The sequence below is a fragment of the Morone saxatilis genome, unplaced genomic scaffold (genome assembly GCF_004916995.1).
Source record: "Morone saxatilis isolate NCDOM2014 unplaced genomic scaffold, NCSU_SB_2.0 Contig8, whole genome shotgun sequence".
Taxonomy (NCBI): domain Eukaryota; kingdom Metazoa; phylum Chordata; class Actinopteri; family Moronidae; genus Morone; species Morone saxatilis.
In genome coordinates, this window is record NW_023340257.1 from 18,042,821 (window position 1) to 18,058,729 (window position 15,909).

Here is a 15,909-nt window from a genome sequence, read left to right on the forward strand (position 1 = left end):
CTTTAGATCTGCATGTTTCACTGATACGCATAACACAGGCATTCACTGCATTGATCTGCAGTGTGGAATTGGAAGATAAGTGTGGAAGTTTTAATTATGATCCTGCTACATACCACAGTCTGAAGATAATTCTACAAAGGATGCTTTGTATATGCATTTTCTATGTGACTTCATGATTTATCTACAGGCGGACAGTGAAGAGGCTTCTTTTATGCTTCCCATATGTGATGCTAATCAGTTAGAAAGATACACTCTCTATGTTTTTGTGGCCAGTTTAATGGGAGCTCCTAATGTTGATGTCCCCTGACTTTTCTGTTGCATTTCAATTGGAGGGTTTTAGCAGAATTTGAGGGGTGGAATAATTCTTCAAGTGGGCAGTTAATCAGTAGTTGGATCTTTTGGTAAATATGTTTATTCAATTTTTTACCAACAGTTAGATTAAAAGATGAATATGCCTTACATATCTGTATGGTGAATATAAAGCAGGACTAACCAGAACACAATTAGCTTAGCTTAGCATAAAGACTGGGGGAAATAGCTAGCCTGACTCTGTGTAAGGGAAAGAATCCTACCTACTGCACTGCACCTCTGAAGTTCACCAATAAACTCTAATTATTGTCATATTTTGTTTAATCATATAAAAAACCCAAATGTATATACAGTGTAAATACGTAAATATATGGTTTTACATGAGGGTTATGAGCTGGACTGTTCCTTGGACTAAATCGTTTTGGGTCCATCTCAGCACAACCTTTGGGATGCAAACTGCTTTTACTTGAAGCAGATGGCTCAGCCATTGCAGTCACCTCAGTTAATTAGCAGTCATCCACAAAAACAAATTTGGTCTTTTACTGGACTGCAATCAGCGGTCATCTAAGAACCCTGACACACAGAGCCAAAAGCTGGCCATCGGGCACCGTTTGGAATTTTATTGTTGTTAACCTTCACTTGTATTCTGTGGTTTCCATCACCGTTGGCTCTTGTCGGCTTTTGTCGGCTCTTGCCCTTCAGCTGATTGGGCATGCTAAATCAGCAGCCAAGGCCATCATGAGTTCTGTTTAATGTTTTAAGTAAAATACAGTGTTTGTTCTTTAAGGGCAGTTTAATGTGTCAGGTCAATAGAACAAGATGGATACTGTCCAGTAAACGCTGCCTATAGAAGATAACTACCTGAAGTTCTGTAATTCTCGTGGTATGAAGTAGCAAAATACTCACCAACTAACCTGAAGCTGAACTTACCTGTTTTTTTGCCATTTCAGACTTCACACAAATGGATCAAGAATCAAGAAAAAAAAAGAGCAACTTCTCTTTCCATGCTCCTCACCTTCTGTTTGAGTGTTGTGATGAAGGATCTGCTCTGGGATTTCTTCAAAACCCCTTTGGAGCTCTAAAGACAAGGAGAACACATTCAGAAACTCTTTATATGTGTTTGTGTGTGCTTGTTTGCATTCATATGTGTGGGATTGTTCGATGTGAATCTAATAACAACCACATTAGCACCCAGTGAGTCACTTAAACCCTAAAGCTCAGTAGCTGGAGGGGCGGCAACAGACATTAGCCAATAAAGCAAAGCACAGCTGAAGAGAATGAGGAATAAGAAAAAGAGTAAAGAAGTAAAATTACTAGTGAGGAAGACAGATAGAAAGAAAGCTTTACAGAGACACTGAGGTGAAGGGAATCACCACCAAAACAGGAGTAGAATAAAGAGAAAAGGGAGCCCTGATGCACAACACCCACTATGTTAAAATGGCTGTCAGGAAATTGAAGCTTCTATAAATAGCACAAGAAGCTAGCAGGGAAATTAAATATTAAGTAACACTGCAGACATTTAGTTTCTCATCACTTTCAGTCTGTTTTGACATGCTTTGGATGAAATAACGCCTAGAGTGGACTGAGGAGGTGCTGGTTGGCTGTCCATTTTTACGTATTAAGTGGGTGTGTTTGACCTGTGAGTGGTGCAGTAACCAGTCTACTTCATTTTCTTCAGTTCCCTCCATGACTAATATCATGGCCTAGTTGAATGCCCTCTCTCTTCTCTTTCTTCTGTTCATCTGTTTTGAGAATTACTCTGCTCCATATGCAGCTCTACACGTTGCTTTAGGGTGGTACCTGACGCAGGTTCTTCTGAAGGCCCTGGTGCGTAGCCCGAAGCAGAGCTCGGATGCTGAAACTGTCGGTGTCTTCCTTGTCTCCAATCCGAGATTCTTTTAGTAGAGAGTCCAGTTTCTTTCTGATGTGAGACTCCACCTGGTGATGCCCATTGCCCTGTGTGAAAGTTATTAGTTAGTTATTAAGAGGGTTGTGGCCTCTGTCGATGACACCTCCTGAATTACAATGGTTCTGCTAAAAACTGGTGGAAAGTGGGCTGGTTTGCTAGATAGCACCAAGGTTCTAGAAATCTTTAACCGAACCAGACAACCAGAGCAAGAACCTAATTAGCTAATTTGGTGGGAAAACACTTACACTGTCACTGATGTGAAGCCCCAACCAGGCCCAGCCAATTTCAACCAACTGCAGAGCTACAGCACCACAGTCAGACCTGCAGTTTCACACCAACCAGCACCACCTTTTGGCAAGAAAAGTAACTACAGCAGCAGTTTAGAACTGCAGATGTACACATAAAAAAGAGCGCCATCTGCAAGCAAGGAAAGTAAATACTGATGCAATGTGTAATTCTGCACCATCAGCAGGCAATGACTTTTATCTTTTCATAGCTACATGTGTGTTTAATGCTTAAACATTTATATTCTAAACCTGCAAAAGATAACTGGATCATGTTTTCTGCTTAACATTGTAAGAATGTAGAGTTTACACCAACCTGAATGGCATGTGCTCTTTCATTTTATGTTTAGAAAATGACACGTATACATATATTTCTTTACAAACATCTGGTTAGTGTTTTGATGTTTTTTCCTACCACAAGCTGCACTGCTGCATTGTTTAATATCCATTATATGTTAGCGTCACATTGTTTTAATATAGACAATAGGTGGCACAGGTCTAGAATTCAAAACACTATTTGGACACATCTGTGGTCAAAATCACCTTATTCAATCATTCACTTGTCTCCCTACATAATAGTATAACAGTTACTCAAGGATAATTTTCTCATCTATAAAATGCAACACATTACATTGTAAATAGTGTACATGCCATGGTCAGTACTCTTTTTATTCTCTAGAATTTAGACAGACAAATAAAATGTCAGTGGGTAAATATTGTGCATAAAGAGTGTTTTTGGACACAGCCCTGAGGAGCTGTAACACTAATTTCCTGCTGGTGCCCCACGTGTTAAATTAGCAGCAGGTATTACTTTTCTTGCCTGTAGGAGGCATCATCAACATGTCTATATCTGCAGGTCTAAACTGTTACAGCTTGTACTTTGAACATATTAAAATAAAATCTGTCAAAAATCTAGTCTATAATCTCCAGCATACTGTCCATATCTTATGTACTTATCACCACCTTGAATAGTACTGTATTTTTGTGCATTTATTACAGTGGTATATTTTTTGCTAAAATGGGGGGGGGGGGATAAAACATAAAGAAATATTTCATGTCATGTACAGCAAAAGTAAACAACACTGTACTGGAATCACTACTGGGAAAAAAAGAGCTTTTGTAGCTCTATATCACAGCATTAATGCAATGTTAATTGTGACTGCTGTGAAAGCACACTGGTTTAATGAGCTCAAAACAAAAGCTCAAATCAGTTGAAACCTGCCACCACCACCCTTTTAAAATGGCAACGATCATCCAAAGTAGCATCTGCAGCTTCATGCCTCCAGCTAAATGACGAAGAATGATGCCATATTCGGTTACACAACTGAACCATCTGGAATAACTGTGTGTTTCCGTGCTTTAAATGTGGTGAGGAGGACCCTGGCAGTACTGTATCACGGAATAAATGAACAGGATTAACAATGACTATAAAAATGGCACAAGGCAATAAACAAGCAGCAGCAGGCAGACATGAGACTCAAATTCTTTTCGATGCTTGCATTTGCTTAGTATTTATATCTGCACCATAAAGCATTGATTATTTCAAAACATCACTGCACTGATGATCAGTAAAACTTTACAAGCACCAGCATTACTACCCAATTACTGAAGTCATTACGTCAAGCACAGCAGTGTCATTAAGATCCCATTATCTAACTTCCGTTTGTGGTCCCTATATGTAGAGGAAGGGTCTTTTTCTCTAACATTAATCTTTGCCACTCTAAACTGAGTGTTTTTTTTCTGAAAGGATGTTGTTTTTTTTACTAGAGAGTAAGTAGCAGTTAAAGATCTGAAAACGAAGCACAAATAGAGCCACAAAGGTAAGCAGCCCAGACAGAGACTAATGTGTTAAAATAAAAGTAAAAAAAAAGATTTGCAATGTCCTTTAATTCATAATATCTGTGTTATCAATCAAATGTTTTAATTTGTTGGAGGATTTCAATTAAATCATTTTAGAGCTGTTCTGGTTTGTGGAAAAATAGAAATGAGGGTTCTGTGAGGTGATTGGCATGTTGAAGCTGTTTTGCACTGATTTAAATGGAAAATGTCTTTGAGTTACTTTGTCAATACACAACTCTCTTACTATGATAAAAGCTCATGACATAAATAAAGAAAGAATTACTTAATTTCTTTGAGAATGATGAAAACTAATAGAAAACAAAGAGGAAAGACTGAAATAATGTGAGGTAACGCGTATTTGAGGGCGGTAACTTGAGCATTTCTGTGTGCACATACTAATTCACAGCAACATTCCTCTATCTTACATTACTGCTCTTAAGCTTGAAGTCGTCCTCAATTTCATCAGCGCTGTCATCATCAGACACCTCCCCTTCCTCGGCGTCAGCAGAAAGATAGGCAGGCAGGCGCTTCCCCTGGATAGAAAGAGATGGGAGGAGAGTGAGAAACATTTGACCCATGCATATGTCTTAAATGCAGCACAAATCCTCCCTTTTATACACTAGAACGCCCACACAGGTTGCACCTCTAAGATAGTCCAAGAATAACACAGCAGATTGCAATATGTTTTATTCACTTAACTGCACACATGCCTACACAAATATGCACATGTTAAAGTCTTTCAAAACCCATAGTATGTAGCGTGAAAGCCATTATTGTCACACTAGAGGGCACAAAATACACACTCCTGCACTCGCAAATACACAGACAAATAGTACAATCAGCTGCAGATTTTCTGTGAAGCTCCCTGAGCAGCCCTTTCAGCAGAGTGGAAGCCCATTAGTGAGCCAATTCTGAAGGTGTGAGTGGGAGTCAAGATTTTATAAGCTTCTTCTTCCAAAATCAATGCCAGACTCCGCGCTTCCTGCAGTACACTGAGTCTCTCACTGACACTGACATCAACGCCCTCGTTTCAACCACTGCCGCAAGTAGTCTACCCACTCTCTTCCTTCCACCTGTGACTGTCAAAAACCCTTTCGCCATTTTTCTTTATTGTCTTGTGACTTTGTCGCTCCACTGGGGGATGGAGAGAGGTGAAAGGGCAGAGTGGGGGAGGAAAGAGATGGAGGAAAACTGTTAGAGTGGAGTTAACGGCTTTATAGAAAATCAATAATTCTCTTTCACTTTTCAGACATCTGGCAGGGAGGGGTCGAAGCCGGAGCTTCTTTTCCCCGGGAACAATGCCGGCATTCTTCTACATTACAGATAAAGTCAATTTTATCTGGTTCTTATAACTAAAATCCAATAAATGCTGAGAGCTTTTTCCCTGTATCTCTCAGTTTCTTTGTATGAATAAGTCCTGTTCTGGTGGATAAGGATCTCCTGGGTCTGAGGCCGTCAAAGTGAAAGCTTTATTATTTAATTTATTTTGGGGTTTTCATTCTTTTTTGAGGATGATCATATCAAACATGTTCGACACTTTTGGGACAACAACAGTAGGTGCTGCAAAGAGACAGAGATAAGCTTGACACCAAGTAAGGAAATGTAAAAAAAAAAAACATATATATTTAATAGGCTAAACAAATATATATTCCTTTTCTTTGATCAAACGTTAATCACAGACAAAGGGACTGATTAAAACTACAAAACAGACATATACTTATCTGGGATTTGCCTAAAATATAATAGATATAGTGGTAGCATATGAAAACCCATAGTCTCAGAGAGCTCAAACAGAGATCATGCTTAAATCTGATTTCTGAAACAAGTTCCAAAAGCAGTTCTAATAAAAGTAGGAAAAGTTATTAAGTATCAACATCATAAAACAATAGTAAACAATAAACAGCAGTAGGATTTAATGGTATCTAGTGGTGTAGAGTGATGCAGAAACTACGGTGACCACGAAACTTGCTAAAAAACACAACAGGACCTATCTAGAGCCAGTTTTGGTTCGTACAATCTGGGCTATTGTAGAAACATGGCAGTTCAACATGGCGGACTCCATGGAAGAGGACCTGCTCCCGATGGATAAAAACAGCTCATTCGAAGGTAATGAAAACACAATTACTTTTATTTTCAGGTGATTATACACTAATGAATACATACCAATAAATATTATATTACATTGCTGCCAATATATCCTCCTAAATGTTGCACACAGGACCCGAACTGTTAAAGAGGGCCCCGGATCTCCAGAACCCCAGGCAGAATATTAGATTTAAAAATATCCTACACTGACTTTACACAAACTTTTAGATCCAACCATCCACCCTGACCTCCTCCCTGTATGTAATTTAAACAAACAACCAATGCTCGTGTTTCTTTGGAGAGGGAGTCTTACATACCAAATTTAAAAAAGCAGTAACGTTAACTAAAAGAGAGGACCAGTCTATAATCCATTGCCTTAGGAGCAATGCATGAGTCTGAATATGTGCCAGGGGTGTTTTGAGGACTAAGTATGTGTTCTACCTGTGGTGGCTTAAGTTAATTAGAAAACTGCATCATTCATTATTAATCATTTAGGGGAAATTGTCATATTGAGCCCCTTACTTGGTCTTTCAAATTAGAATTATGAAAAACAAAAATGCTGTTTTAGTTTTATTGTGATTCTCTTTAAACTCTGCTGGGGAGCGGTGCATATTTTTCATAAAATTAAATATTTCTTTAAATATTCATCTGTTCATCATGGTTAATTGCAGAACTGTTGCGACTAGTAACAATTAAAAAAATGAACAGTTTGACAGCCCCAACTGAGTCGCCAGGTTGCCTGTTTGTGTATGTGTGTGTAAATAAAAAACAACAATCTGTCACTCAGTTATCATATTCCAGCATCTCGTCCTTCTCTCCTTTCCCCTCTGTGATTAATACAATGACCTAGTTTGATCCTCTCTTTCTCCTCTTTCTTCTCTTCATCTGTTTATGGACAATAATTAGCTGCCTTGCAGTGCCTCCTAGACTCTGTATCCTCAGTTCGGCAACACAAATAAAGTATAAAGTAAAATATGGAGATTTAACAAGCGCTCCGCTGTCTTCGCTGAATAAAGAAGAAGGAAGTGGAAATGTGTGATGCAGATGCTTTGATTTACATGTGCACTCACTGACTGGGCACATTCTGATTTAGCAATTTATTTATTCATTTAAAAACACACACACTGTCAGTCCAGCATCCATCCATTCATAGATTTTTTTTTCTTACTTTGATGAGTATCTTGCCCTGCAGGCTGTGAGGGCTGGGTAATGTTTTGGAGTCTCTGCTCATAACATCTCCCACATCCAGTTTGTCTCCTAAGATTTCTCGCAGGTACTGAGCAATCTTCTTCTGTTGCTGGATGCTACAGTGGTTCTCTATGGACAGAATTACTGGGTACCTAAAAGGAAAAAACATCAACATACATACTCAGGTTTCCATAAATGACATCAAAACCTGTCAGCACTTAGAAAATGTCTTGAATGCAGCCGATAGACTGAAGTGAGACTGAGCTGCTGATATGAGTGTGACACACACATCTGCACTTCCATATTTCAGCTGCATAAACACCTCTGTGGCATGGTGTGTGTGTGGGTGTGTGTCTGTGTGTGTGTGTGTGCTTGTGTTTTCATTTAGAAAAGGTGAAATGACTTGTGGCCACACAGCAGCACAGCTCAAATGTCAGTTTTGTCAGACTGACAGCTCTCCCTCAGGGGACGCAGCCTCTGATCCCCAAAACGCACACCTACACACACACACGCACACACACACTTACACAGAGAAACGGGTCCTCTTCAAAAGACAAAAAGAGAGTAATATCCAGTCATTTCATTTCGACACACAGACAGTGACATCCAGGGGTTCCTCTTAGGTGAAAGTGAGGAGGCTCAATGAACTGTGTAATGTGTGTGAGTATGGGTGTATGGGTGTATGTGTGTGTGTGTGTGTGTGTGTGTGCGGGAGAGAGAGTAGAGACTTGCCCTATTTCAATATAGCCCAGGGGACATTAATCACATTAACAGGTGGCACTGATGATAAAATATCAGCTGAATGTAAAAGGTGAGAACAATGGAGAGAGAGAGTGGTAAACCATGGGATGTTTAATTCATTCACTTGCTGTCAGCGTTATTACAGATAGCTAATTAGTATGGTATTAGGTTCTGCGCATTTAAAGGTGTTTCCTGATTAGCAAGTGTCAATGTTTCCTTTCAGGGAGGCTACATTGAACATATGGACTTTAATTTCATTCAATACTAAGATTTTTATGAAAGTTACCCTGAGAAGAAAAAAGCTTTATTGACTGAAACGATTAATTAGTAAGCAAAAGAATAAAAGAATAACTCTAACTGAAGTTTATATTTTCATTATAGGTTAATCTGCCAATTATTTTCTCAATTAACTGATTAATTGTTTGGCAAGATATTCAGTTTACTAACACATAGGACAAAGACAACCAGCAAATTCACATTCTAAAGAAGAGGAAGCAAGGAAATGTTTGGTATTTTGCTGAAATAGAAAGTCTTGGTGCCTGAAAAATCTGTTATCTTGATGCACATGCATGATGGAGGATTTAAAAAGTATACCAGTTTAAACTACAACTAAGTGAATTTCCCAAGTGTGGGATCAATAAAATCTATCTTATCTTATCATATCTTATCTTAAAAGTGCTTTCAGTAGAGTGCAGATCGCTGCCAGGTTGATTAAATTTGCATTTCACTTAACCACTTCCTATGTCGATCACAGAATTTTATAATTCTTGTCAAAAACAACAAAAATGTGTGTCTCTTTGGAGTTTATGCTAAGATAAGCTAACTGGTTGTAGTTTGATATTTTATGGACAGATATGAGAGTTGTTGTATCAATCTTGTCATCTAACTCTTGGCAAGATAGCCAAAACGTTTCTGACATTCCAAAAATATCAAAATATTCTTTTAAGAGCAACAACAGTTGCTATATTTGGTCTTGCTCAGAGCTGAAAGAATAAACTAGAAGTTGATGACTAAAAATATAATAGTAAAATAACCTTCAGAGTTTAAGTGAAACTTTCTACAAGATATTGCCAAATGTCCTTACACTTCTAATTGCATGAATTCATCCTCTCCAATATTACATCTTTGAATAGAACAAATTATTTTATAACAGGGAGGCAATCATAAGTAGCTGCAATAGATGTTATAGCGAGCCAATGTGGCAGCAGGAAGCTGCATCCTTCACCACTTTGTTTGGGTATTGTTGGACCCAGCAGAGACAAACAGTGGCTCCTCAGGGAGCCAGAGGAAACGCTACTAAGCAGATGGCTCAGTAATAGGTGCTAATTACTGCCAGGAATCATAGTGTTCTCTGAAAAGCACAAACCTGACTGTCTAAATGTTGCAACTTTCTTGTTGAACCTTGTGGGGGAACCTCTCATCAGATTCATAGATATTTCATCATAGCAGTGTGCTAGTTTGAGACTAGCTTCGTGAGGAAAAATACATGAGCTCTGCAGCTTTTTAAATTATGGTGGAACACCCTTTTATGAGTGGGCTGATGCTATTATATCTCATCCCATAGTGGACCATAATGCAACACAATTAACGGAAGAGGACAAAATACAATCAATAATACAATCTATGTGTGTTGTGTCCTGAGGCAAATAATATTCTTTGCTGCATAGAATGTCAACCAGAAATGATGTTTTAGTCAGATTTAGAGTAAACTGAAAGGAAAAAAACTTAAAATGGCATTTCTATTTGGCATTCTGGGCCATTTTTCTCCCCGCACAATACCTATGGGACAATGGATGTGTCTACTTTCCATAAAATGTTGCATTCACGTGCAGTCACACACACACACACACACATGCTATAAGGAGCTTTGACTCACTGGTTATTTATGAAGGCATATTTATTGATGGTCTCTATGACAAACTTGAACGGTATCTTGGAGGTCAGAGTGTAGCCGTGTTGAACCATCGGCTCTCCATCAGGACCGTCCCAACAGTCCACTGCAGGAAAAGAAAAACAGGAGAAATGATGCATGAATAAAACACTGCATCATGTTATCTCAGTTTTCTGTCTGTTTCTCACCGTTCGTGGTTCATCTATAAATATAGGACAGACTTTTTATTTATTTGGACTTCTTATCACAGCTCTCTCATAGTCCGCTATTTCACATTCTACACATTCAACACTGGTGTTAAAATTATTCTGGGTGTGAATAAATGTAATGGCCAAGCAATAGCAGGTGCAAGATTGCGGTACATTATGGGGGTTTTCTCAGTGTTGCTGCATCCAGGGATTGTTTTTTGATTTTATTACCAAACATAAACATAGCAAAATGGATGTTGGGTTTTAATTTAAGCACATTAACAAAAACATTGCTAAGCAGTAAACATACATTAACATCCCGATGTACAATGATTGTTTCATTCAAGCTTTAGCAGAAAACAGAGCAATACCTTTGATTATGGTGAAAGAGAGTTTGTTGCAATTATAAGGATTCATAAAAACAACTTGTCCAATCAAAGTTGACTTTTTTTTAACAGCAGACATGTTGAAATGTCCTAGTATGAAAAGGGAGTTGCTAAAAACATTAACCATGTCTTTACACCTTTGCTTTTCCTACTGTGACATGTCAAGACATCTCTGGAAATGGTTTGATGGTCATTCAGATTAGCCTTGTGCATGGTGTCCATGTTTTATGTGGTCGATGTGTGCTTACCTTCTACACAGCGGCAGCCGGACTGCAGCACCCAGGCATACATGTCGGTCTTGGAGTGGGAGAGGAGCTGGTCTCCAGTCAGGTATGTGTTGTGAGAAGAGGCGATGAAGTAGTTACACAGAGGCTGCTCCATGTCTTGATTCACCTCATGGTGCAAAGGGTTGAAAATGTCACACGTTGGACTGCGCATGAAACTCGTAAAACCTGAAGGAAAATAAAACATTTGTAGGGGGAAATTATTTAGAACAAGCATTGTTAAAGAATTCTGCTTTGTTTCATGTTTTATCGTTTTGATTTAAAAAATATTAGATGGGCACAGACATCATTTGTATTCAGTCAGCAGAATAGCTCTTTGGATGGTAATGTGTCTGTCGGTCAGTGCGCCACTTTGGTCCAGACTGAAATATCTCTATTAGATGGATTGCCATGAAATTATGTACAAACTTGCATGGTCCCCAGTGGTTGCATCCTGACTTTTCCTGTAGCGCCACCATGAATTTGAAAAGTCTCAACAAGATATTTCACTACTGCTTCACTACGACTCTTTTGCCAGCAACATCATCAGTCTATGTTTGTACTAGAACAAAATTTTGATAACTGACTTTAGTGATTGCTGACTTTTCCTGGAGCATCACCATGAGGTTTTGTGCTTTTAAGTGAGAAGTCACAACAACTATAGGATGGATTTCCATTAAATACTATGGTTAAAATGATTGACACTTTCATCAACCATAAAGTACACACACAGCTGTTAGCGTATACAGATACAGATAAGTGGAGAAGTCAATTGCAGAGGCCCCTGTGGAACAAAGCAAAGTATTCTAAATATTGCTTGTCATGCAGTAATCCTGCATCCCTCCTCCATCAGATTTACAGCAACCAATGTTCTCTGTTTTATAATATCCTGAATTTCATGCACAGAGTAACAGCCTCAAACAATGACATCTACAGTACTGCACTTCATCAGTGGGTTGCTTTCCAGGAAAATACCAAAGGATGACAGACAACCATATTCAACCCGGAGGGCTATGGTTTCAAACCAGCGGTTTGAGATTTGAACATGCGCTACTGGTGGATATACTTCACACAGCCAACTTTTAGGTGGTACAGCATGAAGAGGACTGAGAGGGAAGAAAGCATCCTTTCATCCAGAGAGGGGGGATAAAAATGAGACAGGAATACCAAGAGCAGGAGGCAAGCCAAGGGAAGACAAGGGAAAAGAATCAGACCGTTAATGTGGAAAATGAGACTGTGGAGGAGAAATGGAAAAATATGATACAAATACTGGAGACATTTTTGTTATGGTAAGTCAGTGATCAGACTGGACATGCAATCTAGCCATGGTGTCATAATGGCTAAATCCAGATTTTAACAGCAAACTGTGTGACATGAATTATTTTACAATTCAGTCACATGGTTATAAACTGACCAACTATTGTAGGTAACAGCTCATCACACTGTAAAAGATGCTAATGTGAATTTGTTTGTACATTTCTGTCACATCTGCGCACAATGCATGTTTAAACACACACATTTTGGCCTACAAGCAAGACATCAGGCCTACTGGTCTGATCAGTCAGACACATGCAGTGTGTCTTCATGCCTCCAACAACAAGATTAGTCTCACCCCTCCTCCTCTCCCTCTCATATCCTCTGCACATACTCACTCCTCCCATTTCTGTCACACTCTCATTTTCTCTTTTCCATCGTCCTCATTCTGACTTCCCAGTTTTTTCCCCCCAGCAACCCTCCTTCTCCTTCTTTTCCCTTAAACTCACCCGACAGTTAAATGTAGCGTTACTTAAAATGATACACTGAGCTGAACACATTCCAAAGACAAAGTCCAAAAACATTCACACTCATTACTTTATCTTTCCAGCTCATTGTCAGGATTTAATGTTTTTTATTATCAGGGTGAAATTCACAAAAAAAAGGTTGATTGATTGAATTGGTAAATTTGCAATTAAATTAAAATATATATTATTATTAATTTCTTAAAGACACAAGTTACATATTGCTTAACTATAGGCCAAAGGTCTTTGTGGTTGACAGATTCATAAATATTCAGAAGCTGTCTGCTTTGGGAGAAGGGAGTCCCATTTTCTTCTGCATTATGATGTACATTTTCAGTGAAATGACTCAACAACATTATTCTGGTCAACAGATCAAAAAACTAAATCTGAAAGGTTGTTTAATTTTATGTGCTTAAGTAACTGAAAAGCTTCAAAAAAGGCCAGATGGATTATTTATACAGCATTTGCTCTCATTCCTTCAGTGTTTCATTTCTGCAGAATTATTTGAAAATGTAAACACAGCTATGTAGAATCTGTCTTGAATGTGTGGTATCTTGAAAAACTATGTGAGCTGGACATAGTTGCATGCATTACTTTCACATTCAGTGTTCACCTTGGTGCATTTATTTTGTGCATTGGCCAGTGTGTCATGAACTAAAACCATGCACATAATCTGTTTGATTCTGCTCCTGCAGGTTGATACTTCTCCAACAAACTCTTAATGGCAAAACTGTATTAATACCTGGTCTGGTGAACTGTTTTCAGACAGACAATTAAACAAAATAACAGTAATTAAGAAAGTTGCCAACTGATGGTGTGCCACGAGCAGCGAGTGAAAATAAAGATGTGAAAGTAGACAGAAAAATGGAAAAAAGTTACCTTCAATCCCCATGATGGCTCTTTGTTTATTCTCGTCAGACACCTCAAACTTGTCAATGATTTCTGCAACATACTCTGGAGTCACGTTGGTCATCTATACACAAAGTAGAAGAACAAAGTACATCTAAGAACCTTGTTTAGACTCTTTGAGATATATCGATGATTCAATCCCAGAGTAAATGATAAAACAAATGAGAGTGCTTTCCCATTTTAATAACACATGTGCGTTGCTATTAAATTGTAATAATAAATAATTGTCAGCCGTGTCAAACAAGCAGCACCGTCTGAGAAAAGTATTAATGCCGAGCATCGCGAGCGGGACATGGTACATACAGCATGATGAAAAATGATTCCACTGCAGTGTAAGGAAGAAAAGAGTGTGTCAGAAACACAAAGAAAAACACTGAAGGAAAAAAGAGCAAATAAAAACTGAAAACAACAACAGAAGCGCCCATGAGACAAAACAATTTTAGGAGTGATAGATTGGCTTAGTGGAGCAGATTCCTCTGGACAGACAGCTGAGACAGAGGGAGTTACATGTTAGACTAAGGAGAGGAAGAGCAGGAACATAATCTCTTTTATGTGGCCGGATCTCAAATTGCAGAGAAAGTGGTTTGGACACCTAATCATAAAAATGTGTCGGGTTTAACATCACCAGCTGAGCATATCATTGACTCTAACCCGAAGCCAATATGACCTCCCACCTTCTGCTCGTTGCGCAGGAAGTTGGTCAGCTCCTCCACTGTCAGGTGGTCTTTCCGGTCACTGTACGCCATCATCAGGAGGAACAGGTCCCGTCTCAGAGACATCATCTTGTAGAAGACTGAAAACTCCTCGTATGTCAGCGTGCCCTGCTGATCGTCTGTGTCTGCTTCCTGTGAGGGCGAGGAAGTGATATGTCATCAGTGACACATCTCATCTATTGTACTTTGGTGGTTAGAGCAAAACAACAAAAGAAGCTTCAACGACACACTACGCAAAAATCTGGCTTGCAGTGTGATTTACACAGTCCTCATCTGAAACAACAACTTCTGAGGCAGCTGATTAATACTCAACGCTTACTAGATCTGGGAAACTATAACATATTCATATTTGAGAGTAATACAAATCTGTCATTGAAATAAAAAATTGTTTTACATAAATATAATCAATCAAAAAAATATATTTTTAACCAATGAACCCTAAAGATTGGTTAATAGATAATATGAAAACTGAGTGGTGTTGTGTGTTCAATTGTTTCCATTCTCCCCAATCTGAATACAAGGAAAGGTTTATTATTGTGCTAATGTGTAAAGCTGAGTCCTTCCAACCAGCAAACTTATCTACCTCCTCGCTCAACACACTGTATAAAAGTTTAAAATGCAGTTTACTAAACAGCGGTTTCTTTTCGCATATTTAAAAATACATGTATTCTGGCTCCAGAGCTCTGAATTGCCTCCCTCATCTAGGGTTTCCTTAGCAATTCAAATACGTCTGGTATTGTTCCCTTTGGAGGTGTCCTCCACTCAGTAGGGAAGAATAAAAATGGGGATGTCATTTTGTTACATAGGCAGCTGGATAACTTGCTACATTAATGGAAAATCACAACAAATTGTTGTAAATTGACTTACAGAAAGAATATTTTGTTTGGCAAATGTGAAAAAACATTTAGTTGCTGCTCCTAGCACCTGCTACCACCGCTTTTGTGTCAGCCGCAAATGATGGCTACATGGAAACGCCACTCACTACTGATTGATTAGGACAAAATAAAAACCAGATCAGCAAACTTGAACAAAATGTCAGACTGAATGAATGAAGTAAAGCCTAATGGCAATTCAGTCTGAATAACCAAAATCGATAATTACTGTAAGTGGTAAGCCTATCTCGGTCGGTCAGTGCACACTAGAATTACAAGACGTATGTGCACAAGGAAGCAGCTGTCTCATCCTTTTTTTTTCGTCCATCTCTTGTCACGTTTCTCTCTTTCACAAGGACACAAATACAAATTCACACACTAGCGCTCACACTGTAACACTCTTTATGACACAAACACGTTACCTCTGCAACCCATCTTTCCTAACCTCATATCTCACTACATGTCTGCCTGAGGACACACACACCATGGCTCACTGCTCGTTCTATCCTGCCACCTCGTTCTGTCTGCTCTCTGGGATCCAGCGTCTCATATTA

At 38.8% G+C, this 15,909-nt stretch overlaps 1 protein-coding gene across 2 annotated transcripts in view; it reads right to left on the reverse strand.

Annotated features, from left to right (window-relative positions):
• Positions 1-15,909, reverse strand: part of plch1 (phospholipase C, eta 1) — a 58,581-nt gene that overhangs the window by 13,450 nt on the left and 29,222 nt on the right. For both annotated transcript variants that reach the window (XM_035680377.1, XM_035680376.1), the window contains exons 6-13: positions 14,445-14,615; positions 13,741-13,834; positions 11,069-11,272; positions 10,232-10,352; positions 7,595-7,766; positions 4,767-4,874; positions 2,110-2,265; positions 1,325-1,387 (exon numbers count right to left, since the gene is read on the reverse strand). In XM_035680377.1, the coding sequence (XP_035536270.1) occupies positions 1,325-1,387; positions 2,110-2,265; positions 4,767-4,874; positions 7,595-7,766; positions 10,232-10,352; positions 11,069-11,272; positions 13,741-13,834; positions 14,445-14,615 (1,089 nt within the window). The remainder of the gene's footprint in view (positions 1-1,324; positions 1,388-2,109; positions 2,266-4,766; positions 4,875-7,594; positions 7,767-10,231; positions 10,353-11,068; positions 11,273-13,740; positions 13,835-14,444; positions 14,616-15,909) is intronic.